Raw genomic sequence first — 26260 nt, 5'->3', positions numbered from 1 at the left:
CTTTAAGTTGTTGATCCATGTGGATTTCTACAATAAAACAGAGTATTTACAGAACAAAGGCACAGGCACTCAAATACATACAAATGTACACACAAAGATCTGTAGTAAGGACTTACTCGTCTCATGTTTTGGTACAGCATGTCGAGTACATCTGCTATAGATTACCACCGTTAAGCGACTGCATACACCACATGACATAATGCACAGCCCTTACAATAGACAAGACTAATGTACCACACTGCAAAGCACAATTTCCCAGACCCACTTAGCAATCAAGCTACTAACAACTAACATCTTCATACTTAGCATTATGGCTCCACAATGTATTTTGGTAGACGACTCTGATCGGTCACAAAGTGCACAAGCTTCTCAAATACCTGCTCATTTCATTGGTCATTTCTTTCTTAACGCCAATTATATCCTATGACCTTGGATGGTCCTTCTTTTCCGCACATCTATTTTTTCGCCTTGTATGTATGACACAAACCTCATGAGCCATAATTATTTCATCTCTACCTTCCCTATAGTTTCTATATCTCACTTTCTCCACCGTGAATATCTAGCGCCCTGCTATCCAAACGTTGAAGTCCTCTTCCATAAGTCAACCAACCAATAGGCGAGCCAGTACAATGAAGGAAACTTTGGATCTCAGCACTTGTCCTGCATCCCCAACAAATCTAGAAACCGAATGGACAGTCAAGACACCCAGACTTTGCAGCTTCGATGTGAAATTGAATCTTTCTCTCTGTACTAATCGCAACCTCTCTCATCCATCCCATTCCCTGATCTCTTTCCCTCTCTCTCTGGCCACCACGTGTCCAATCTGTCAGTCATGCTGAATGGATGCTTGATCCCACATGGGAACAGAAAAAGAGAGAGGATCACATGGATTAAAAGCATGGTGGGAGGAGTCAAATATGTCAAATCAACAACAGCAGAAGGTGCAGACACACAAAACTCTAAATGCACAATAATGAGGATGAAAAATACACAATGACGATAAAATATCTCAAAGATGCTGATAAAAAAATCCCTCAAAAAATTCCCATACCGCAACTTCCTTGTGTACAGTATGTTGTCTAACTTTGCCTCACTGTTTTTATCGACTTATCTGAGATAGAGGAATTAATTGACCGTTGTTACTAAAAGACTATTTAAAGCTGGCAGTCTTTGTGTGGGTTTATTTATGTGTTTGTGTGTGTGTCTCATTAATAGAAACAAATCATGTCCGTCAGTCAGCTGTTAATTCGACTGACACGCCAAGTCAGACTGCAGGCTTATGTAACATCAATATACACAGTATGTGTGTGTGTGTGTGTGTGTGTGTGTGAGAAATAGAGCAAGTGCAAGGGATTGTTTCCCATGAAAGGACCACAAGAAACAAGCAAATTGTAACCTACACATACCATATGCAGTATATAGTCCAGAAATACACAGTTGCTTGGTATATGTGATTATATATTGTTGCATATTTCAGTATTCCCCTGTATTGTATGCTGTATTATTATCTTAAATTCAAATGAATCATCATTGGATACAAAAGGGAGAAAATGAAAATTAAAAAGAGAAGAAATTCATATATACCGGTACTGTACAGTGTATATTAAAAAACTGCACACATTAAACCAAAAATAACTTACATGCCATTGTTATGGACAAAATTTGGACAAAACTCAAGAGTTACAGCAGATGCTTTGGGCCTGTGTGTAACAGTGCTGCCCTACACTAAGCTCACTATTTTGTCATAATGAAACATCATTTGACTTCTTAGTTAATCAGATAGAGTAAGACTATAATCAAATTAGAACTGTCTCGTTAATCCAATTAATTAAGAGTCAGACAACCTCCTATTTGCTATTTGCGATGTCAACTACACATACTGTACACAATAAAAGACAAGAAGGACACTAAAGATAAGAAACCCTTCATGCTAGACTATCTTGGGAATGGTTTTGGTCACAATATATGGGATATTCATGGTATGTTCATACCGTTTAATCCGTTAACTAGTAGTGATGTCTGAAGTATTAACAGCAACATAACAAAGACAGATTTCTAAGTCCTTGCACTATTGACACATTTAAAAAAGGCACAATTACGAGCGCTCAAGTACAGTTATAAACACATAAAATGTGTCAATGTTCCAAAAAAAAAAAAAGGAACAATAGTTTTCATTGCACAAGCAGAAAACTTGCTACCAATGCAACCTACCTTTATCTGGGCTTGTATGTGTGAAAAGTGGTGCATGGGTGGCACGTGTGAAGGTGGTGCCATCGAGTGTAAATTCCAGATATTGGCATCATTAGGCCAAGGTCTGTTGCTAGCCTTTCCTTTGGTTTTGCTCTTTGTGGGACTCTTGGCCACATTATCTCTGAAATTTGGAAAATGTCCTCGAGAACCCCTGTTGGCCAGGTTTGTGGGCAAAGTGTTCCACCCATAGCCGGCCAGTGCTGAACACAGAGGGAGCTGTGGCGAGTGAAAAGGATGGATAGAAAGAGACTGTGAGCAGTGGGGCAGAGGAGGTGGACAATTATGTTGATACTGTTGGAGCAAAGAATGGTGACTGGTTGAATGAGCATGTCCCGGCTGCTGTTGATGGTGATGATAAAGTTGTTGAGATGATGGCGAGGAGAGTAGGCGACCGGGTGAGGCAGGGGGGTGAAATAGTTGCTGGTTTGGCGAACAATGCTGCAGTTGGTGATGGCTCGGTGAGAGGTGCATCTGGTGGTGGCTTGCCAAGTGCATTAGATGATTTGCCGATTGTGGAGCCAACTGGTAGTTTGGTAATGGTGGAGCTAGCTGATGACTTGGAGATGGCGGTGCTATGTGGTAATAGCTCGGAGAAGGGGAAGGAAGAAGATGTTTTGGTGAGTGACATCCATGTTTCGGCGAATGGGCATGGTGCTTTGGCGAGTGCAGAGGAGAGCGGTGCGGTTGATTTGGTTGGACTTGTAATAATTTTTGCTTCGAGTGGCAGTGGCCCTTGGCCGACTTGCCCTTCCCTTTGACAGATTTCCCCTTCGAAGAGCCAGTGCCGGGCTTTTTAGGATTACAACAAAACTCATGGCTATGAAAGTAAGTGGTCATATCTACAGATAAATCTAAACAAAATCTCTCCTAACTTCTTCTGACTCGCTCTCACCGCATCACTGCCTTAACAGAAATGGCAAACTGAGTAGCTCCTTAGAATTCCTTGTGTCCATATAATGTAGGTCATGCCATCAAAGAACGACCAAAATTTTCAGCATGTCAGTGCAATGTTGGGTTGGCTTTCGTATTTAACTCTGTATGTTAGCGTCATACAATTCCACTTTCTGTTTCCCATTTCCATGTCTTCCATGTCTCATCATATTTGAGGATTAGGAGGTCAAAAAGAAATACGATAAACAATGCTGCAGCAAGAAAAACAAGAGGAACCTCTGAAGAACTGAGCTCTGTTTCCGTCTTTGCTTTCGGACTTAGCGGTGACTGAAAACAATTTAAGTCAACTCCTGCACTCCAAGAAAGATTTTGCTTTCCAATTCCACGAATAGGCTGCGCTCCAGTGATCTCAGGGTAACACATATTATCCAATGGCAGTATGTTGTTGCACACTCCACCTTCGCTTCTGAAATCCCAGTCACTCCGTTTGCAACGTCGTCAGTTTATATTCCAAAAGTGGAAAAGAGGAAAAACTCACATATCTATACTATCTATACTCACATATCTATACTAAGAATAAAATTGACTTTGCTTGTCATCTTGCCTTGCCTTACTGTAAGAAAATTCACATTAGCACACATCTGTGGTCAATTCTCTTCCTCCTTAACCTCTCTCCTGTCACTGCTCCCTGCCTCTCTCAGTCTCTGTCCCCTTCTCTACAACTCTTATTCTCTCTCGCTCTCTTTCCCGCACTGGCCAATTAGGGGCTTCCCTAGTCCCTGCACAGAACAGCAGCCAGGCATAACTAATCAATAGGCAACCAGGAATAGCAATACACAGCTCACAGCCAGATGAGAGTAGGATGAGTAGTGAGCTGTGATTGTTGTAGAACAGTTCCTAGTCACCATGAAGTGCTTTTATTTTTCTTTTAAAGACAACACGGTGAGATGGGTCAGCTGGAATTCACAGTGTGTCTCAATGCACTGACCTACTTACTGTACCACAGGAATATGGCTCCTTAATGTATCTGTTGTGTCTAGATATGGTGGTGATCTAGGAAAATGAAATTCAGAAGCATGTTCACACGTCAAACTGACCTGGCACTTAACATTATAGTCTTTTAGTCGTAGTTAGATGAAGCATGGTAATATTGTTGGAATGGAATGGAATGGCCTTTATCTTCATTATACAAGATGTACAACAAGATTGGAGAGCTTTTTTTATAAAAAAAAGTATATAAAAGTAGAGTAAAAAAGACAATTTAACAAGATATATACACAATATATACAAGATGTCCAAATATACACATAGCATTGCACAAAAGCATATGCAGGAGCAGACATATTGCAGATATATTAATTTTAGTGCAACGATAAATGGGTCATAGTGCAAATAATGACTGGTGTATACTGGTGAGTAAAGTCGCATATGAGTGTATTGTATTGTTATATTAACTAATAACATTATTAGCTGTTAGTAGCTGGAAATAACTTTTTAAATTTGGATTTACTTCTCATTTAGCCCCACTATACTCTACTAAATCACATTCTACCTTTGGCACTGCTGGAATTCAAGAAAGAAAATGCTGTGCTGATTTGATCACATAATTGGCTTCGGGGCATGATTCTATAGTCTAATGTCAGCTAATATATGGCACAAGTTGCCCCCAGAGAGTGGACCAGAGCATCAGACAGATAAGGAACATGATAGAGAAGCACCCGTGAATAGAGAACAGTAAAATACAGAGAGGGTGCTTGAAATGAGAGAAGGGCTGTTATAGTGTGTTAGTGCATGTATGAGTCTACTGTATAAAGTGCTGCCAGGGCTGCAGGCGAGCTGCTCAGTCAGGAAAAGATGAGCAAGGAGAATAGGCTGTTAACAACACAGTGCTAAAGGAAGCCAACGCTGAAATATTGCTAGGAGGTGGGCAGGAAAGGGGGTGGGGGGGGGGCTGCCGAGAGGCCATATAATTGCAGAAATTACTTGTGGCATTTAAATCATTTAGGTATTCCATCATTATATACACTATTCAGTGGCATAACTTACAATACAAAAAACAATATAGAATGTGTTGAATGTCGCAGAGCCCCCGAAAGCAAACATTTCAATCAACTGAGAATAGCAATTCCAACCATTTAAATGACATACCGTATTAATACTTTGCTTATCACATATACTGTACTATCAGCTATTTATTATTTAGGAAGTGCATTCAGTGTGACCAAATCAAACTGTTATAATGAGGTAGAATTTTTTAGCATTCTGTTCAGTGGCAAATTCTCAGATCTTGCTGCCTCCTTGTGGCTATTCCATGTGTTTCTCTCTAGTGTAATTTGAGTCATTCTTGTGCATTGCACATTTGTGTGCAATAGCAACATTCAGCAAGGCAACAAACTGACAGATGATTTAAAAAGAATTATTCTGCAGGGTGAAAAGACTGCAGGAGAATCCTATCCTGTCTGTATGTCAATCCCTCTTTGCAGTGCATATGGAGATTATGATTACTACCAGTAGGTGGCATTAAACGCAACAGACTGAGTGAAAACAAAAATACATGCAGTGAACATGACACGGCAATAAATTAACTACAATAAATAAAAGTACAAAAGGATTTTTCTATATGTCACAATGACAAGAAACCACACTCTTCCTCTCACTCTAGAAAAAGTAATTGCCACTCAATTAAACCATTTCCTCCAAAACAACCACCTATTTGAGGTCTTGCAGCCTGGATTTAGAACACACCACAGTGTAGTAGTAAAAAAAAAATACGAACGACAACCTCACCGCATAAGACAAAAGGCCTCATCTCAGTATTAGTCTTATTAGACCTTGCAGCAGAATTCGACACAATGGATCCCTAGACCCTGATAGAGAGATTAGAGCATGCCCTGGGCATCAAAGGAACGGCATTAACATGGTTCCAGTCCTATTTGTAAGATCGCCTGCAGTTTGTATACAATAGCAATAAAGAATCCAGACCCGTGAAGGTCAATTATGGCATCCCACAGGGCTCTGTGTTAGGACGCGTGTTGTTCAGCCTTTATATGTCCCCCTTAAGGGACATCATTAGAAAACACTCCGTTAATTTCCACTGCGATGCAAATGACACACAATTGTACTTGTCAATGAAACCTAACCAAACTCATCAGCTCAATGACATAAAGAGCATGACCTTTAACTATTAAACTCAGATAAGACTGAAATCTAGATTGTCTTGCACTCACCCCCCACAATATAGTCCAAAACTTTCTTCGATGGGGATCTTTCCATTAGTTCCCAAATACGACAAGTGTCAAAAACAGCATTCTTCCATTTGCGAAACAGAAAGAAAATCAGAAAATTAATTTAAAATTCTCCTTCTTGCATGTAAAGCACTACGTGGTCAGGCACCAATATATTGTAAAGAGCTCCTAGAACCCTATGAACCCAAGAGAACACCAGAATTTACAGTTACTCGCCACTCCTAAAATTTTGAGTCAGGGGGGACTCTCCCTATTTAAAAGCCCACTCAAAACTTACTCCTTTGCTAAAGTATATAGTTAGAAATAACTCCTGATACACGATGTGTCAGAGACACTGCTGTACCATCTGTCCCTCTACTCTATTTTTAAATAGATAATAAATGGGCTAAAAAAGGGCTACAGCTGCCACAGGCACATCATCATTTTTTTAAATAAAACTTTTTATGTGTGTCTATCAGTAATTTTTAAACATTTTGGTCACAATAATCAATGATACAAGCTGTTCATAACATTACATCCCAGATAGCAACACATACTTCTTATCTATTGTTGGTAAAGGTGACCATAGGGGTGTTACTTCCTGTCTCGAGTGCTCTAATAATGTAAAAAGCTTTGTTTGAACGTCATTATCAGGGTTTGGTGTGGAACCAAATAACCATGATAAATAAGGGATTACTATTTGCATGATGTCTGGGAATTGCTATTTATATGAAATACAGTCATATATTAACTGGTGTTACAGCCCTCATTAATTTTGTATCGGGACATTTAAGCTTAGCAGCAGCAGCATGGGTATGGTGGCTGTTATAATAGAGTTACATTAGTGCAGTTAACAATACTGTTCAAAGTTACAGCATGTGCAGCGCTTGTACAATAATTTAAGAACACTCAATAACAAAACCATTCTTTCCTGTTTCATTTATTTTACAATACCAATGTAAATGGGCTTTCACTTGTATGGCCCTTTTTTCACCTTCAGGGTACTCCAAGTGCTTCTACCCATACACTTACTGATGACACAGCACCAGGGACGGGGGTTCAGAATCTTGCTCAATGATGTGCTGGTTCAGGTTGAGAGAAGACCAGTTCTAATTTGGCAGTTTTAAACCTCACCAGTCATCAACAATTTCCTTTACATTCACACATAAGGGATAATCTAACATACTGTTTATGTATCTGGACTGTGGAAAAGACTCATTAGACGGTGGTCAGCTCATGGCCGTGTTATTCCTTTTGATTATATCAGCATAGACAGAGAAGAGGCTGGAGGGAGACAAGTGGAGAGGCTGGATATTATGTCTGTGTGTACATGTGTGTCTGTGTGGGGGGGAGAAGGAACTGATATGAAAGCTGCATCCCACACACAGAGGGTGATGCAACACCCAACACACTTTTAATACCAAATATCACACTGCAACATAATTTACGGTACGTTTGTGTGTATTTAAAGCTATCTAGGTTTTTATATTATTAATTTTTTTTTTTGCTGTGTCTTCACTCACGCACAACACATGCATGTCATTCTCTGCTTGGTGAGCAGTGCATTGCCATGACAATGGTTGAAGCCGCCTACAGTATGCCAAGCTGAAGGTCGAGGTAGTAAACATTTTCTGTAGATTTGTATAGATGTATCCATTGAGCCCCTACACACAATTAAGTTCGTATTATGCTCAAATATAAACACCAGACAGTTACTGTATAGCAAATACTGACAGGGATGATCAAAGACAGATATCAACAATTGTCATGGTGCCTTCACCAACAAACAACAAACAACAACAAATCATCTTTCTCATTGCCCCCGCTCCTGCTTCACTATGATGTATGGTCTCTGTGTGAGCAAGTAACATGGTAGGAGGTGACGAATCGCAGTTATGGTGTGAAAAATGATAAAAATACAACTTTATTACTCTAAAGATAACTTTATACAATTAGGTCCAGAGTCATTTGGACGGCGACAGCGTTTTTATGAATACGCCTTTGTACACCACCGCAATGGATTAGAAATAAAACATTCAAGGTGTGATTAAGGCGTAGACTTTTAGCTTTCATAGCTTGGAGCAGAGATCCCTAGGCTCCAGACCTCAGGTAATAATCACAGGCAGAGAATTGCCCTTACTAAAGTATTTTAATGGTGTTATCCAAAGGTGTCATCTAAAATAAAGGCAATATCTTTGTATAAAATCTCATACAGTTATACCAACGTCCATGGGGATCTCTGGCGTAAAAGTTAAACTAAAAATATTGCAATCACAGATGTACTTTGAAGGAGGGGGTACATGACCTGTGGATTATTTTCAAAAGGCAGTTTTCATTGTCCAAAAACAATGTTACATTCAATTAAAATGAGTTATTTCAAACACTAATTGGACTAATTGCAAAATGTCTGCTCGAGCTGAAGCCTGTTTCTCTTTAGTTTGTCCACAAGTCCATCGATTGGCTCAGCTGTTTTTTGGTAACGTATAATTGGCTGTTGTCAATGTCAGTCCATGAGCACCTGGACTTGCTGGAGCACGTGTTCGGCTGCCACTGTAAGATGTTTACATGTTGGGCATTTGTTCTGTCTGGGACACATCAGTTGGATGGATTTTAATATCAGAGGTTTCATTTACAATAACATTTGAGTCTGTGCGTGTGTGGGTGTGCATGCTTGTGTGCATTACACAAACTTGTAGTGTGGAATGTTGGAAAAGCCTTGCTCAAGTGATATTACTCAAACAGAGAATAATAGTCAGGTATGAGGGAAACTGACAATTTTACTGTAATGGCAGCTAGGCATAATATCGCGATGTTCGAGGTGCTCAATTAAGGATTTAAACCCAGTATTCCTCACCACTGACAGGGGCTGTCTTTTCTGTTCTAGCTAACGACTTGTTCTCTTGTTCCTGTGGGAGTTTCCTATAAGATGCTTCAATGCTTCAAATGCCAGATGAGGTCTGTCGTAGTGAACTTCCCCGATCTTGCGCCACCACGGGAAATTTGTGCATGAAAAGTTTTGCACTCAGCTCCAATGTCTTTTTTTGGACTTTAATAAAATGTAACATAACATACTCCTTGCTAAACAAGATAGCACACACTGTTTTGATTACATGCCCACTATCGGGCTGCTGCTATGGAGGAGTCTGGAATGGACTGCCAATATCAGAGTTTTAAGATACAGGCGATATAATCATTAATTCATTCATTTTCTACCGCTTTATCCTCACAAGGGTCGCGGGGGTGCTGGAGCCTATCCCAGCTGTCTTTGGGCGAGAGGCGGGGTACACCCTGGACTGGTCACCAGCCAATCACAGGGCACATATAGACAAACAACCATTCACACTCACATTCATACCTATGGACAATTTTGGAGTCGCCAATTAACCTAGCATGTTTTTGGAATGTGGGAGGAAACCGGAGTACCCGGAGAAAACCCACGCATGCACGGGGAGAACGTGCAAACTCCACACAAAGATGGCCGAGAGTGGACTTGAACCCTGGTCCTTCTAGCTGTGAGGTCTGCGCGCTAACCACTCGACCGCCGTGCTGCCCGCGATATAATCAGATACTCTTTTTTTGTTGATATTGATACACATGAATGCTTTTTGTTTTAATGTATTTGAGATTAATTTACAGTATATTGAATTGGAAATAAAAACTAAATAATACCAAGACATATTGTGACATACGCTAAGACATTTATATTGAAATACCATACCAGTTTTTACATCTATCTATAGTGTCATTTTTTATTTTTATTTTAGTTTTTCCCTGTCAAGGGTGGTCTCAGCGACTCAATCACTGAATGGTTTTGACTTAGTTTAACATGGCATGCCCTTAATGACACAACTTTGGCCAGGAATCGAACAAATGCCTCCAGCCATGATAGACAAGAGAGTGAATGGTATATCATTTCTACATACACAACACTCATTGGATGAGTTGGCTCATCTCATTACTCCAAAAAATCTAACATCCCCTTTTAGCATCTCCCTCTCCATCAATCAGTTCACTACTGCAGCTGTCTATCCCTTCTACCCCCATTTCAAGTGACCACTAAACACCTCTTTAAGGCTTTTAGAGCTCTTTCTTAAGTGCCATGATGACGTTCATACCTCTGTTTTACCACTCATCAATTATACACTAACTGGGTGGGGAAGTGGGAGGACGAGAGAACCACTGCACAGCCAAACAATGGACAAAGTGGGGTTAGATCATCCAGAGATAAACAATTTCTGAAAGTTCGCTAACTGACAACTTTATGAGTACATGCATAATGTAAAAAAAATATGTAAAAAACTGTATCAAAATTATTCAATTTGAACTTTTGATTGCTACTACCAATGTGGTATTAATGTAATAATGTGTTTATAATTTGCATTAATGTGGTTGTGGTTTGCATTGGATTGATCTGGACATCATAGTGACATATGTTTCTGATACAGTGATGTGTATGCTGTATGTTCAAAGATGGCTAATCTTAGTGGCTAAACTTTGTCAAATCCCTATCATTAGCTGTCAACAAACATAACAAATGTGTGTGTTACGGGATGTATAGTGTATATTTAGTCTTGGGCTTTGGAACCGGAGGGTGATGGTTTGCATTCTGGCAGCAGAACCACTGTCTTTTCCGTCCGTGTGTGCAGCAGAAACCACTGGTGTTTGTTTCCTTTCTAACATAGCGGCTGGTAAAACTTAATATAAACACTACACCAAAAAATGCATCCCCACAGGGGGTGAACACAGCCTCTGCTTTTCCACAAACACGCAACACCTAAACTATATGATGTTCTTTCACTCCACCATATATCCTTCTTTGGATGATTGATTTTTAGTTTGCAGTCATCAGTGTGTGGACTTTCATTTTTAAAAGGTGTAACTTGCACTTAGCTAGTAGAAAAGAGGCAGTTAGTCATAAAGCAATAAATATGTGACTGCATTCCCGAATCTATAAATAAACACATCAAGCTGCCTCGATCACAGTTTGTCTCGCATTAACTGAACCAGAATCTGTGTGTGTGTGTGTGTATGCATGCATGTGTGTAAAGGATAATGGCATATCAGCTATTCAGTAAGTGCTTTAGATGGAAAAATGGCAACACCTTGCAAACCCAAGCCAGTGATTACTGCAAATGGGGTAGGTTAACTTTTTCCATGCGCTGGGCTATGAATTGGCAGGCATAGTCATAAGTACTGCACTTGAAAGTTGCAGCACTTATCCATGAACCTACTTTACATTTGAAGATGCTATCTTAGGGTTCAAAATATACTTTTGAATACAGATATTACAATACAGTTAAGGACTGTATAGCTTGGCTGTATATTTCTTATTATGGAATAAAATAGACAGCTGCTCCTCAGAGCTGGCAAAGCACAGTCTAATACAGAAAATCTAAAATTAACCAAATAAGAGAACATTAAAAAAAAACAAAAGCTGTCAACTTGAAAAGGTTTTATTTTTTCTCTATGTGCACACGGATTTTAGATGAAAAGGAACAGATGCATTACCGCAATTTGTGCAATGTAGCTACCTTGGCCACAAAATTGTTTTATGGCATTAAGGAAATGATAAAGCACTAGCAGTGCTGTTTTACAGCATAAAGGTTTTGGATATGAGGCTAAAAGCTTGGTGTGGGATTTGTGCTTTCTCACTTTGCTTACATTGATCTTGTTAACTATGTTAACTTCTCATCATCCAACCACAGCCTGAAAACATGAACTTTATGTTAAGTTAAGTTAAGGTAATTGACGCATCTGAAGGTAAGTAGGATGAAGATTACCGAATTATTGTCTTTCTTAGTGTTAGCCCTGCAATTGATCAGTTAAGGGGTCAGGTTTCCCTGTGCAATCAGTATATGGAAATTGTCAGATAATACATCTTGTATAAGATATATAGTTGATGCAGTTTATGTCAAAAATGTATGCAAAAATGTTACCTTGATTCATGTAAAATATGACATGCATGTTGTATTGTCATGAATACATTGCGTGAGTCCAACTGTGTTCGTAATGTACCTTTGTCACTAAATATCCCTGTTAGTAGTCGTAGAAACCAAAACCGGACGTCACTGTCCTCGCCTGTCTGTGACATCGTTGACTCTGTAGTTCTTGGCTAAATTATGCTTATGCGATGCTGGCGTTTCAAGTGGCCGATAAGGTTTGATGTGTTCAAGCTCTTTGTTTATTTTCCCTCATTGTGGCATGCTTGCAGAGCATTTGGCAACATGTCATCCTCTGAAACAGTGAGAAGTCCCACACGATTGACATCATGAGCTCTGCGGAAGTTACCACAGGCCCTTTGCAGCACGTTATAGAAAAGGAGAGCTTGATTTACTCACGTGAATCCACCTACAGCCCAGCGTGGCTCACATCGCTGGTACTGGAGTTGTTGTTTTTTTTAATTGGATATCAGAGCTATATTTGTTTGTTTAGTTTGTAAAATCAGTAATTCCTAATAATGGCCAATCAGTCCGATAATTATCGTACATCCCTAGTCATTATTGTGCTGCATCTATGTATACAGTATGCAATATACAATATACTGTATATAAAATATACAAGAACAAAAGTCAATGTCACATCTCTTTGGGTATGGGTCTCTTCTTTTTTTGTGACATTTTCCAACATTTTCCAACACACCACTATGTGCCATTGGACTGTTATGCCAAATGCTAACTTTGCCATGGCAACACTCTCAGCTTTCTGTGTCTCATACACTGGCAGAGCTCATTTCCATGGCAACATTATAATATTTCAAGGACAAACAGATCTGCTTAAAGCTGACTTTGAACCCCGACTGCTGTGTTATGAAAGAAACTGAAACTAGACTCATTCTCATAACTTGTTTGAGACACATGCACACATATTTGCACACGTACACACACACACACACGCAATCCAAAACAAAAGCCCATCTTAAATTACACACTTCCCACCCTGATCTCCTACCCTCCCTCAAGCATAACACACACAAAGAGCATGTGACTTGTGTTACCTGGTTTGAAGTAATACAGTCAGTGAAGGCACTCCTCTTGGAGAAGAACATAAGGAGCTGCTGCCAACGAGAGGAGGAGGTAGAAGGAGCAGAGGAGGCAGGAGAGGAGGTGGAGGAGCTATGTGGAGGTGCCAGCTCCTCCGAAGAGCCACGCTTGGGTCCCAACTTTTGCTTGACTCCTATCCCTGCACCCTGACCTCCAGAGGTTCCACCTACCCTCCCACTACGGGGGTAAAGAGTATTGTTGCCAAAAATATAGTTCATCTTCGCTGCTGTCTGCTGTTGCTATTTCCTCTGAAAGGCAATCAAGTGTTCATGTTGTAGCACTTTTCCATTGCTTCATCCCGTTTCATTTGTTGATTCCTTGTTTTGTTCCCCCCCCCGAGTATGGATTTTGCCATCAAAGTAATAGTACAACCTTTTCATGCTACTTTCACCACATTCTGCAAAGAATTAACATGGCATTGTAAATTCAATTTCCTTTTATCGCTTCCCATCTCTTGTGCCTTTTTTAGCTCCACAAATATCATGAGAGCAGCTGGCAGATAAAGAGATTAGCATGAGGTAGAAAGTAAAAGCGTCCTTTTACATTTGGAACATCAGGCTTTCTTTGTGCATCCAGTCCGTTTGATCATCTGCTTTTCGTCTATCAATTCGTCCATCTTCCCAACTTCTGTCCTAGCCCGGAGAAAGCACCAACATCTCCATTCCTAGAAATCTTCTGTCTTGAACCGGACCATCAAGAAAAAGTGGACAGCGCAATAAGGAGTGTGGGTTGGACAGCATATGATAATTGATTTAAAGGAACTCACTCTTTTTCTCTGTCCTCTCCCAAACCCACCTCCTTCCCCACTTCCTCCTCTCCTCTCTGAGTGATGTTCCAAGGAGATGGCCAGTCAATCTCCCCTCTGCCTTTTTGTGCGCTCCCATTAAAAACGATTGGCTGGAGTATGGGGCAGATGAGTGGCTGGACAGATGAAAGGAAGCAGGTGGACGGATGAAGGCAAGAGGCAGAGCATCTGAAGTGGGAGGATGGTTTGAAGAATCATGCTGCAACTCTTTTGCTTCAACCCGTCCCTCCTACATATCTCATCTCACTCCAAGTCACTCTCTTACCATCTCTCAGTACATTATTCTGTCTCTCTTCCTCTCTTTTCCTAACTCATCTCCACCCACCCTCTCTCTCTCTCTCGCTCTCTTTCTCTCCCTGTCTCTGCTAAATTGTCTTATACAGTCTTTTGAAGCTGCAATTTGACACCTCTGTGCCTTGGTCCCTGTCAGACACCATTACTAGTCTGTACTCCAACAACCATCATGACAACATGTATTATAAATGTACTCTCATGTGTGCACTTACAAAACAAACATGTGCATTGATGCGTGTTGCTGGTTGATGAGATAAAGAAAAATAGTGAAATCACTGAAATCACACAAATTGCAGGATACATCATTATCTTGGAGCAAGGAGCAAAAGCTAGCTTAAGTGCAAAATGAGAGACGTTCACCTAGTTATATCCAAATAACACCAAATAGGTCTACTAATGTCAAGACATGTGCAAACATCACTCGATAGGCTGTTTTAGTCTTTGCTTATGTTCTTCTCCTTGGGCTTTTTCCAGATACTGCAGCACCCAGCTCTCCCACACATTCACACTCACTTTCTCTCACATGAACACACATCCAAAAAGCACACAAACATGCACGCAGAGACTTCAACAGGCTGTTTCCAGGCAGTGATTGAGATAAAAGAAGAGAGAAGAGACAGTCAGTGTCGTCAAAATTATCTCGCAAGTATGGCAGAAAGACTTGGAGCATTTAATCAGCATGCATGCATTGGGGAAGTACAGTCACCCTTTATCAAATACATTTCACACTTCCCTTTGCTGAAGTTAGTTAGCTTCGTATAATTAAACTGATTCTAGCAGCATTCTTACAATCCTGAGAGAACAATTGGCCAAACAGATCAGCAGCTATTGTATCCTCCCCTAAGGATTAACTGCAGGTGGAGCAGGACCCCTGTTACAGCTTCCTCCTGTGTTTCCTTGGGAACCATAACTATGGCAACAGCTTCCTGGGTCCTGAAGTACACCTGGTGCTGGCTGATAAATGTACTATTTCTGAAGATCGAAAAAGATGTTTGATGAGCCTTCTGAGAAGAAAACTGCTATAGTAGAAAATCGAAAAAGGATTGAGGAGGTGTGCAGTGTCATAGCCTGTGTTTAGTGACATACACACATTGTAAACACATTTGTTTACAATGAGACAGCCTGTTTGTGATCCCGTTTGAATAAGTCAGTGGGAGTCATTTAACTATTAGTGAATTGGCTAGGAGGCTGTTGGACATATTTTTTTTCCCATTTTTTAATGGCACACAACGAAGCATTGGCTAAAAATGCACGCAGCACACATTTGTGAAGTGCAATTCAGCCCCAATTAAAATCACAATCACTAACAACTGCAAAACACGGCAATTATAATAATCCATAAAGCTAATTACAGACAGCATACAAACCCTCCATTCCTAAAATTTGAAATAGTCAAACTTGAGTTTTTTTTTAGACAATATTTGCCTCATTTTTCATATATATATTAGCTAACCTTTTTTATTTTGAAAATATTTCTACTTTATTCTTAAAGGAGAACTTTTATATTTTTTCCACTTTTCTGACCAATAAATGTAGTTATAATGTTGGATTTTCATGTTAAACAAAGCCAAAGTTTCAGATAATGAGGTTTGTGCATTTGGAAGTGAGCCCTGAAAGAAGTTTGGGATGGCTGAAAAACGCTTGGTTTCAAAAGGCGTGGTAAAACTGCCCCTTTGTGATGTCACAGAGGAGTGGACTTCCTGATATGGGTGCGGCTGGACGCCAGATAAGCTCTCTGCCCTCCCCCAAGCTCTGCAACTCTGTTTACATTGCTAGGCTTGTACGGGAAAGCATTACCATTGCCATTGTGTAATGTGTTGTTAAAAACAGAGCTCAATGTTGTAAATGTGCATTCAGGAGGAAGTGCTTGTTAACATGCAGTAAGTTCCAACTGAAACCAAATCATTGCCTTTCTTTTAATTATACTATATATTATTCTACCTATTGTATAAAACCATGTGACACTGTAGTACACTTCTATGGCACACTGGCTATATAACAAACACACGCTTTTGTGTGCTTTTTTCACTTTCCCTTCCCTCTCTTGTCAAATGTCATCTAGTGAATGCCAGCTTTATTAATATTTCAGGACCAATTAAATAAAAGCACACATCATGCATGTTTAATATCTAAAGACTGAGAGAGCAAACTTTACCCTTATATCCTCCAAAGGTAGGTAAAGGCTAGTTATAGATTATTGAGCAGACAAGTGCACCTTCAATAAGGTTCATAAACCCTTTCTGTCAAACTGAAGCATTGTAAAAACTTTAATAAAATCCAAGAATTTTTAAGTATTTAATTGTCCATAGGTGCCCCGCTTTTATTTTGTTCCTCTTTTTTTGTTCTACCAACTGGCCTACTACTTTTTCCAGCAGATGGATTAGTACATGGACTGTACTGTGTGGGATCATTTGTGTAGTCATCATCTAATTTAGGAAGGAATTAACTTGTACTATCCTTACAAGTATGGACTTTTGTTGCCCTGGCTTTTAATGCAATTGTTAACATTCTTTGTTACAGTTTTTACAGGGAGAGGTTGCATAATCCAGTCAGTCAGGTCAGTGCTATAGTCTTTTACATTGGTTCATAACCATTTTTGGCTTGTCCCCAGCCCTTCCATTAGGCCTTTGTTCGATTCTGGTAAGGGAAAAGCTTTGTCAGTCTCCCCTGGTAAATACTTAGGCTATATAGAGGGCTATATAATCTATACCAGTGGATTACAATTTGGGGCTTTACTGAATGGAGTTTAAGTAGTGCATGTATGAGAAAACCTCAAAACCTGTATGATCAAGATTCTCAGAAGCAAAAGGGAATGATGCTCCTCACTAAAAAATACACTTACTATATGCAAATTGTGGTAAAACAAATTATTTTCACGATTCTTGATTTCTATTACAGCATCAGCAGGAGGGAATGGGGATTTGGGGCGGGGGTTATTCGGCTAACTGACAGGGTGATTAACATACAGCACTATCTGCCCTGAGTCTCTTCATCTGTCTGCCAGTAATTCTCTCTTTATCCAATCTCTTGCCACTCCTTAGTCCTCTCTGACTTTCCTCCCATCCTAATTAGCCGCATTATCTTAATGACTAAGAGCCACTAAGGTCTCTGTGTGACCTTTGCGTCTCACCGTATATGTGCTGCTTACAAACAGCCATTGTTTACATGAGGCTTTTCTAAGGTTATTTCGGGAATGAATGCTATGTCGCTATTCTGACTGACTGATCTAATTATCTCTATTGCCATAATGAATATTGAAGAGTGAATTGTTTGATACCAACTATTTTGAAGACCTGTAAACTTAGAAACTGTGAAAGTGAAATACTAATCATTAGAATTTAGTACTGCGATTACCCCGCCTCTCGCCCGAAAAGACATCTTGCATGGGCTCCTGGGTACCCATGACCCTTGTAAAGACAAGCGTTACAGAAAATGCATAAAGTATAGTATAGTATAGTATAGTATAGTATAGTATAGTATAGTATAGTATAGTATAGTATAGTATAGTATAGTATAGTATAGTATAGTATAGTATAGTATAGTTATATATTTGATAATGGCTGCACAGCAGTCAAGTGGTTAGTGCGCAGGCCTCACAGCTAGGAGACCTGAGTTCAATTCCACCCTCGGCCATCTGTGTGTGGAGTTTGCATGTTCTCCCCGTGCATGCGTGGGTTTTCTCCGGGTACTCCGGTTTCCTCCCACATTCCAAAAACATGCTAGGTTAATTGGCGACTCCAAATTGTCCATAGGTATGAATGTGAGCGTGAATGGTTGTTTGTCTATATGTACCCTGTGATTGGCTGGCAACCAGTCCAGGGTGTATCCCGCCTCTCGCTCAAAGACAGCTGGGATAGGCTCCAGCACCCTTGTGAGGATAAGCGGTAGAAAATGAATGAATGAATAAAATTTGATAATAAGTGGTAGATCATTTTGACTTGTGACTTGCATGGTGAAAAAGTGTGTGTACCCCTGATATACATGTACAATGTACATAAATATACAAAATATATGTTTATAGTAGGAGGTAGATCTTTAGGACTCCAGGCTGAACAAGTGTGAGCACCCCCGCTGTAAACAGTATAAATGCATAGAGAGTTTTATATAAGGATGCCCTCCACTCAACAGAGATTGGCTTACACCTCTGCTGCCTCCAACTGTTTCAAAAATGTAACTACATCTACGTCTTGTATAAAACTTTGATATCAATAAAATATTAACATATTCAATATGATGTGCATGGTACAAAAAACACAAAAGCAATCAATGACTAAAAAAAATGTTTAGAAATATATTATAATGCAATGTTTAACACATGCAACAGACTCAGAGGTAGCTTTACCTTGTAGCGGGCATGGCTTTTAGAATAGAGGGAGGAGAATGGTGGGGCTAGGGCTTCATTCATATTGTCCCCCTGTAGGTAAGGCCGCACCTCACCATCAAATGGAGCATCTGGAGATTCTTCCTATGATGTATAGACATCAGCATTGTATAACTCACCACAGACAGGTGTTTTTTTGCAGATACCAATTAGTATAAAGCAAGGAGAGAAACATGCACACATCAATTCTATGGAAATACCCTACTTCCCTTGTCAGTTTTGCCTCTTATTTTTTTTTTCCTTTTTATGGAGATGTCCGGCCCAAAGTACATGGTGGAACAGGTTAGAACAGGGGTGGGCAAACTACGGCCCGGGGGCCACATCCGGCCCGCCAAGTGTTTGAATACGGCCCGCCCAATCTTTCCAAAGTATTTCATTTAAACTCAACATACAACCTGGCATCATGGCCTGAGCCAACCTTTTGATGGTTTTATCAATTTCGTTTTTTGACATGGTCTGTTGTTTACAAAGTGCTCCTGAAAAAAGGGACACAAGCACATAATAATAATAATAATAATAATAATTATTATTATTAGATTATTAGATGATTATAATTATTATTAGAACTATTATGATTATTATAATACTTATATTAATGCTAATTATTATATTAATTATATATTATTGTTATATTTGCATATTTTACATAATAATAATATAATAATCATTATTTTAATTTTATTTTAATTATTATAATATTTAAAATATTTAAATATAAATATAAAATAATAAATAATAATAGCAGATTACATGACAATTTTACAGATACAATAATACCAGGTGGACTGTTACGTGTAAAATATATAGTCTGCCCCCCCCCCCCCTCGTAAATTTTGTCATATCAATGCGGCCCACGAGTCAAAAAGTTTGCCCACCCCTGGGTTAGAACATGGTTGGTATACAACCTTACACTCTTTATATGGATTATTTATAAAGGGTATACATTACATACATTTCCAATTAAATGAAAAAGAAGGAAAGGGTGTGTTTCTCTCATGCAACAGCGAAAGAGACACAGACTGAGTGCAAATAAAGAAGTGAGAAAGGAACATGTACATGGGGAGAACAAGATGGCAGACCCATCTGTCATACAGAAGCATGCCAGATGAAGCAACTTGGGAAGGTGGAGCGCTTAAAATAACCAATGCATATTCACCAACAGTGACAAACAATAACAATGTGATAGGGATGTTCTTAATTTTTCTTAGTATGTGGACTTTACAAGACAATGAAAGATGATCAGGAAAAATCTGATCAAATGTGTTGGAGGACCGCAAAACTCTGAGAACAAATGAGGGCAGCATTTTACAACCCTTGCTATAGTTGCATAGTATACAGTCACAACATGCACATCAATGGATTTAAACCATCCACCTCAGTGATGCCAGGAGGAGTTTTAAATGGAGCGTTGGAGTGCGGTGTCATGTCACAAGGTGGCGCTACACAGCAACAGTTTCATGACAGTGGGTTCTATATTGTTCTGTTTTTTGTCCCATTAGTTTATTGTATTTACTTGTTTGGTTCTCCCCAGGTTTTTTGAGTTTGGTTTGTCTTGTCTCCATTCCATGTATTGTGATAACTCATCCATGGCAAACTGTTGTTGTTTTCCATACAAATAAACCATCAAGATCCACAAGACACTGGTAAATATACAGTGAAGTAAAGCTGGGTGAAAACATTTGAAAATCTGTTTATCCTGCTCTATTTACACTCTCATCATGGAATCAGCAGAGCTGTGAAAGGTTTGCTTTTGCTGATTGATGTGAGTGTTTAAAGTGAAATTTGCCGCCAGATGTAATTGTTTGATGTTATTTGACGGTGCATATATTTTACCAAGATGTGACCAAGTTTCCTAGAAAAAGTGAACGAAGAGTGTCTCAACTAAGAAATGAAGAAAGAGTCCAAACACTACCTGTTCATACTACAGGGTCATGCAAAATGATCTGACACATTTGTAGGTCAAATAAAAGGCAAATAAAGTAAAGAAACAAAAAGTGTTTTTATTTTTGAAAAGTACATATAATGCAATTTTTTTCATATAATGCCATTTTGCTTTGTTTCTTTATAATGCCATTGTTTTTCGTTTCTTTTTCAGTTGCTGCCATGAATTGGACTGGTGAGCATCGCGCTTTCATTGTGGAAACATTTATCAAAACAAACGAATCCGTTTCGTTTGCACTTCAATCTTGGTTGGTAGACATGATCCCGTACCAGCTCGAAACACCGTTACCAACTTCAGAGCTACTGTATCTGCATTGAAACCCCGCAACCCCAGAACTGATTTAAATTCATTAATTCATTCATTTTGTGCCGCTTTTCATCACGAGGGTCGCTGGAGCCTATCCCAGCTCACATTCATACTTATGGACAATTTGGAGTGGCCAATTAACCTAGCATGTTTTTGGAATGTGGGAGGAAACCGAAGTACCCGGAGAAAACCCACACATGCACGGACGGGGAGAACCTGCAAACTCCACACAGAGATGGCCGAGGGTGGAATTGAACTCGGGTGTCCTAGCTGTGAGGCCTGCATGCTAACCACTCGAACCCCGTGCAGCCACCTGATTTAAATTTTAAAACATAATGTAAATAGAATGGCATTATATGTACTTAAAAACACTTTTTTGTTTCTTTACTTTATTTGCCTTTTATTTAACCTACAAATGTGTCAGATCATTTTGCCTGATCCTTTATATACCAGTGTTGTGCAGTCTGGGCCTGCAAGGCCTTCTCTGCTGGCCTAAACACTATCAGAAGCATGGGCATACATTTACAACTTGTATTGTATTCTACAAAATCAGTATTTGTTCCATTTATTTCAGATTATCAGATTTTAGCTTCTATTTGTTGCCATGTTATCCTAATCTGGCAGGGGCTTTCTATTATTATTACTGTACACTTCAGATTGACCTCACAGGGCCTACAGTGACATCAGCACGTATCTTTCCTCTGATTGGTTGATCTACAAAATAGTTCTATGAGCCAATTTATAAATGCTTACTGCTTCGGGTAATGCTGTAGTGTTGATGTTTGGAGTTGTATGAACTCTTATTTACTGAGCCGTTCCTTTTACGCTCCTTACATTTGGCTGAGCGCTAACTTTGCAAGAACCAACGTACCACCGATTGCTTTTGTGGCGATCCAAGTTCCAATTGGAGTTGAATTTCCTTTCCAGGTAATATTGCCAATGTGTGACATGCGCAACTGTGGTTTGAGACCCTGGTATGGTCCTTTTTATCATCTTTTTTTAAATTAGTGTCTACCGGAAAAAAATTCCAGTCAGTTAAGTCCCCACTGAAGGTTCAGGTACCAAATGCAACATTGCTATTGTATATACTGTACATATGGATGTGCAGAGCATAGGCAGGAAAAAATATAAAGTGAGCATGACATTATAGTACAGCATTATGGAAATGGGCCACATTACAAAAACTGGGAGAAATATTCCCATGGTACCAAAATAGCTCAGTGCATACAAATGTACGTCAGTATTTAAAGTTTGAAAAACTCAAATTCTACATTGGTTTGCACTCAAAACTAAAAAAAAGGTTGCGTTGCCTCTACAAGCGGATCGAAAATAGAAGCAAGAACCCTAAGTACATAGATCTCCATCAGAATTCACCTAGATACTACTACTACAGTGTTAAATTACTGCAGCTTATTTGACACTGCAAATATGGTATATTTTATTGAAGTCGCATACAATTCTCAGAGTTTTTCTGTTTTGTTTAAAGGAGACATGTTGTGCTTTTTGTCTGAGCATGCTTGTGACAAGCCTTGGTCAAATTAAGGATTCAAAAAATTACAGTACACTTAAAATCCTGTCTCGTCAGCTCTGTTCAAAGTAGCCAGTTTTAGAGAGCTTTTCTGAGCCACTGCTCACCTCGCTCCCCTCTATGGCGCAGTGCTACAGCAGTCTGATGTAATGTGGGTCCTTTAAGGGGGTGAGGGAACAAGTAAGCCGCTTGTTGCTTACTTGTTCCCTATACAGTGCGGCGCATGTTGCATGTTGTAATAAAAAAAAAACAGAGAGAAAGAAGGAGATTATCCCACATGTGAAGACATTACAGACTTCAGCCTTGGAGCTGCAGATGGATCAAGGTCTTGAGACCCAACAAAAAATGTGTCTAAAATAATCCCTAAAAACTATAAATAAAATGAATCCACTTTGGTCTGGTGTTCTTTGTGCCTGGGACGTAAATGTCATGCTGTGTTTGTTTGCATCCAACAACAAAGCAGCTCTGCGATAGTTTTCGGTTTTGCCATGATTGTGGTCTGTGTATGGCATGGTGTGAGTTTGGTGTTATGTAAATTAGCCCTTTTGTTATGTCACAATTGCTGAAAGCTATACAGGACACATTAAAAAGTGATAAGTCATAATATGTTTTCTACCCTCACAAATTAATATTAATATATTTTTAAATCAATCTTTCATTTTTCCCCATGGTCAATCAAGAAGGCTTTGACAAATGACCAATCCATAGTTGTCAGTGATGCATTCCAACTTGCAAGCTAAAACTTAAAAAAAAAAAAATCAGGAGTTACCTGAGCAGGTTCGATGTGTGTGTGAGTGACGTATCCGTGGACGTGCTGAATCTGAGAGAGCTGTCGCTCCGCAACCTGAACAAGCTCTGCCCCCCGGAGATCACAGTGTCGCCTGAGAGATCCATCTCTCATTAGTGATCTTTCCACATCTCTTCCCATATCTCTCTCCAAAGTTCCAGTTCCCCCGCCCTCTCTTCTCCAGGTCCCCTGATCCATCCCATCCCTCCCGAGAGTCCCTCCATCAGTCAGCTCTCCGGCAACTCCCATAGGGTGCTGAAGACAGGTATGCTGGTGAAATTTTGGTGCACCTAGGGATGCCCCTTCCTCTTCTGGGTATCGATACTTCTAGGGTAGGAGGATGAGGGATGAGTTTGGGACCAAAGTGATAAGAAAAGAGGTGAAATGGAAGAAAGAGAAGAAAATGTAAGGAGGAAGTAGAAATGAGTAAGGTAAGGATTTGTAAAGATAGTGGTGATGAAAGGTACAGTAAGGTATAACAGGGAGGAAGAGAAAAGAGTAAAGCAGCTTTAGTTATCAGACAAGATAAAGAGGCAGAAATAGTTAAGATGCAAAAAAATAGAAAATAGAGATTTGTATCTGTGAGTACCACACGTCTTTGGTTTATTGATGTATGACATTCATTTAGGGGTGTCATGGAATTTAGTCAGGTGGGAGAGCAGGTCTATATACAGAATGAGACAAACCATTCCATTGTAGGCTCCAGCATTGTAGCAGCCACAAAAAAGAAATATAAAGGTAATATGATTGCCCAAATTTAATGAGAATAGTAAGTGGGAGACAATCTTGCCACTGGGGATAACTGTGTGAATTTCAAAACTCTTTCCCAGCTAAGGTCACACTTGGTCTAATTGTCCTCTATCATAGCATATTGTAAAATGATCAACCATACGTGCCAAAGTTAACCTCTGTCCGTGGTGCTGGGGCCGTGGAAGTACACGATGCTTTGGTAATGGTCATGGTCATGGTTTAATTGTATTGCATGCATGCATGCATACAAGCTACAGTGGAATATATCACATATAATACAATTCACAGTTCCACATGTCCGAAATGAGTAGGAAGAAGTAAAGCTTATTTAATCCTACCCACCCAACCTCATCCGTTGCTGTACATTAATTCCTGCACATATGTGATCTTTTTGGTATAGTAAAGTGATAAGGTAATGTAACGATATGGTAATATAATTGTCAAGGTTTTTCCACAATCATAATAAATAATAATATTATAATCAATAAAACAATACATATATTGTAATAAATACAAGCACGGTATGGAGTAGGAGCGCACAATAATTATCAAACTGATACTGATGGGGTCAATATGAGGAATTATGACATCATACTGATAAATCCCATAACATTATGAAATAGCAATGCAAGATTACCTGTACTGTAGTTGGGTTAGCATGAGAAAATCAAACGCTCCTTTTCTAACTGCCCGGAGTTCACTTTAAACAAACGTGGTGTCATCTTATCCAGTACTTAAAAATCCAGTACTTAAAAAACTTGAAAAATCCCGGGGATTGTTCCTATCGCCATTGTGTTTGAAAAGTGCAAAAAAGACTTGCACAAATTACACTTAAATCCAAATATGAATATTAGTAGAATTAAAATATATATATATATATTGTATGTCCCTAGTATGGTGAACTGACACAAGTCAAACAACCCTGAGTTTATGCGCCATACTTAAACATGGCGTGCACTGCTTAGTGTGAATGTCACACTATTCACACATGGACATTGTTTTTCTTGCATAACAATCAATACACATACCTAAGATACAGAAATGGCAACGTAGATCTATGGTTATCATACTCATTTTGTCTTATAACAGTGTGGTGTGACTTTATGAAATACGTTACTGTAAAACACTTAATGCATAGTGTCCTATGCATGCAATATTGTCATTACAATACGTACATATTAGGGTCCTCACATTTCTCCTTTGCCCTTTTCTGTTTTTCATTTTCACAGTTGACTTGCTACTCAATAGTAGAATTGCATATTGTTTTGTATATTATTATATATAGTACCTATATTATATTGTATATTAGATGGCATAAGAGCAGAATCAAGTATGAAAGGACAATGACACAAATTATGTCTATTTTTACACTATGCTGTGTGCCCGTGGGTAGCTTCACACACAGCTTTTTTGGAAAGCAAGACATTCCTTATTAGGATATAGCCTGCTGAAAACCCCATTGAGCAGAAAATACAAAAACACACGCAGATCATCGGTGTATGTCAGCCAGAGAAACATGACCAGATTGGCAGCAAACAATGCAGCAGGACCACAGTGTATTCCCGCGCAAAGGTTGAATCTGTGTGTATTTTTTTTTATCCGTGTGTATGTGTGTCAGAGTAAAAACAAGTGTTAGTCATGCTTGGTGAGATATGAAAGAGCAGGGGATCCTCTGCCGTAAGGGACTTCTCCACACACGCACAAATGTGCCTTCATGGTTTTTTTTTTTCTTCTTCCTTTTTTTTCTCTACCTCTCATATTACACTCAACCTCTTACATTCATATTTCTGTGATCAAAGCTTGAACATTTTTAGTCGATGCTACAACATAGAAGATATACTGGTAGACTGCTTTAATGCATTATGCTCACAAGTAATATGATGTGTTGTTGTGAGGTAACGGTGTTTACTGTACAGTCTTTAAGTTAACTTAAAGGCTAGGTTTGGCTTGGTTAACATAACAAATGCAATAATTGATGTAGCATCTTCTTTAATTTAGCTCAAGTGAACAGACTAAATACATCAGTATTTGTAAGATGACACTTATATATTGTCAACACTGT

At 39.3% G+C, this 26260-nt stretch overlaps 1 protein-coding gene across 8 annotated transcripts in view; it reads right to left on the bottom strand.

Moving 5' to 3' along the window:
- The window catches only part of LOC131130024 (discs large homolog 1-like protein), a 68182-nt gene that overhangs the window by 27442 nt on the left and 14480 nt on the right, over positions 1-26260 (bottom strand). For 2 of the 8 annotated variants that reach the window (XM_078789999.1, XM_078790000.1), the window contains exon 2: positions 23431-23775. The exons of 2 other annotated variants lie outside the window; for them this stretch is intronic. In XM_078789999.1, the coding sequence (XP_078646125.1) occupies positions 23431-23775 (345 nt within the window). Of the gene's footprint in view, positions 1-116; positions 831-2211; positions 3927-13359; positions 14707-18846; positions 18970-23430; positions 23776-26260 lie in introns of those variants that run through there. 4 more of the 8 variants (XM_078789998.1, XM_078790001.1, XM_078789997.1 and 1 more) reach the window with 4 other exon arrangements.

Source organism: Doryrhamphus excisus, linkage group LG4 (assembly GCF_037039965.1).
Source record: "Doryrhamphus excisus strain RoL-2023G ecotype Guam linkage group LG4, RoL_Dexc_Guam_v1.1, whole genome shotgun sequence".
Classification (NCBI taxonomy): domain Eukaryota; kingdom Metazoa; phylum Chordata; class Actinopteri; order Syngnathiformes; family Syngnathidae; genus Doryrhamphus; species Doryrhamphus excisus.
The sequence above is the reverse complement of the archived record's forward strand: the minus strand, read 5'-3'. Positions and strand labels throughout refer to the sequence as shown.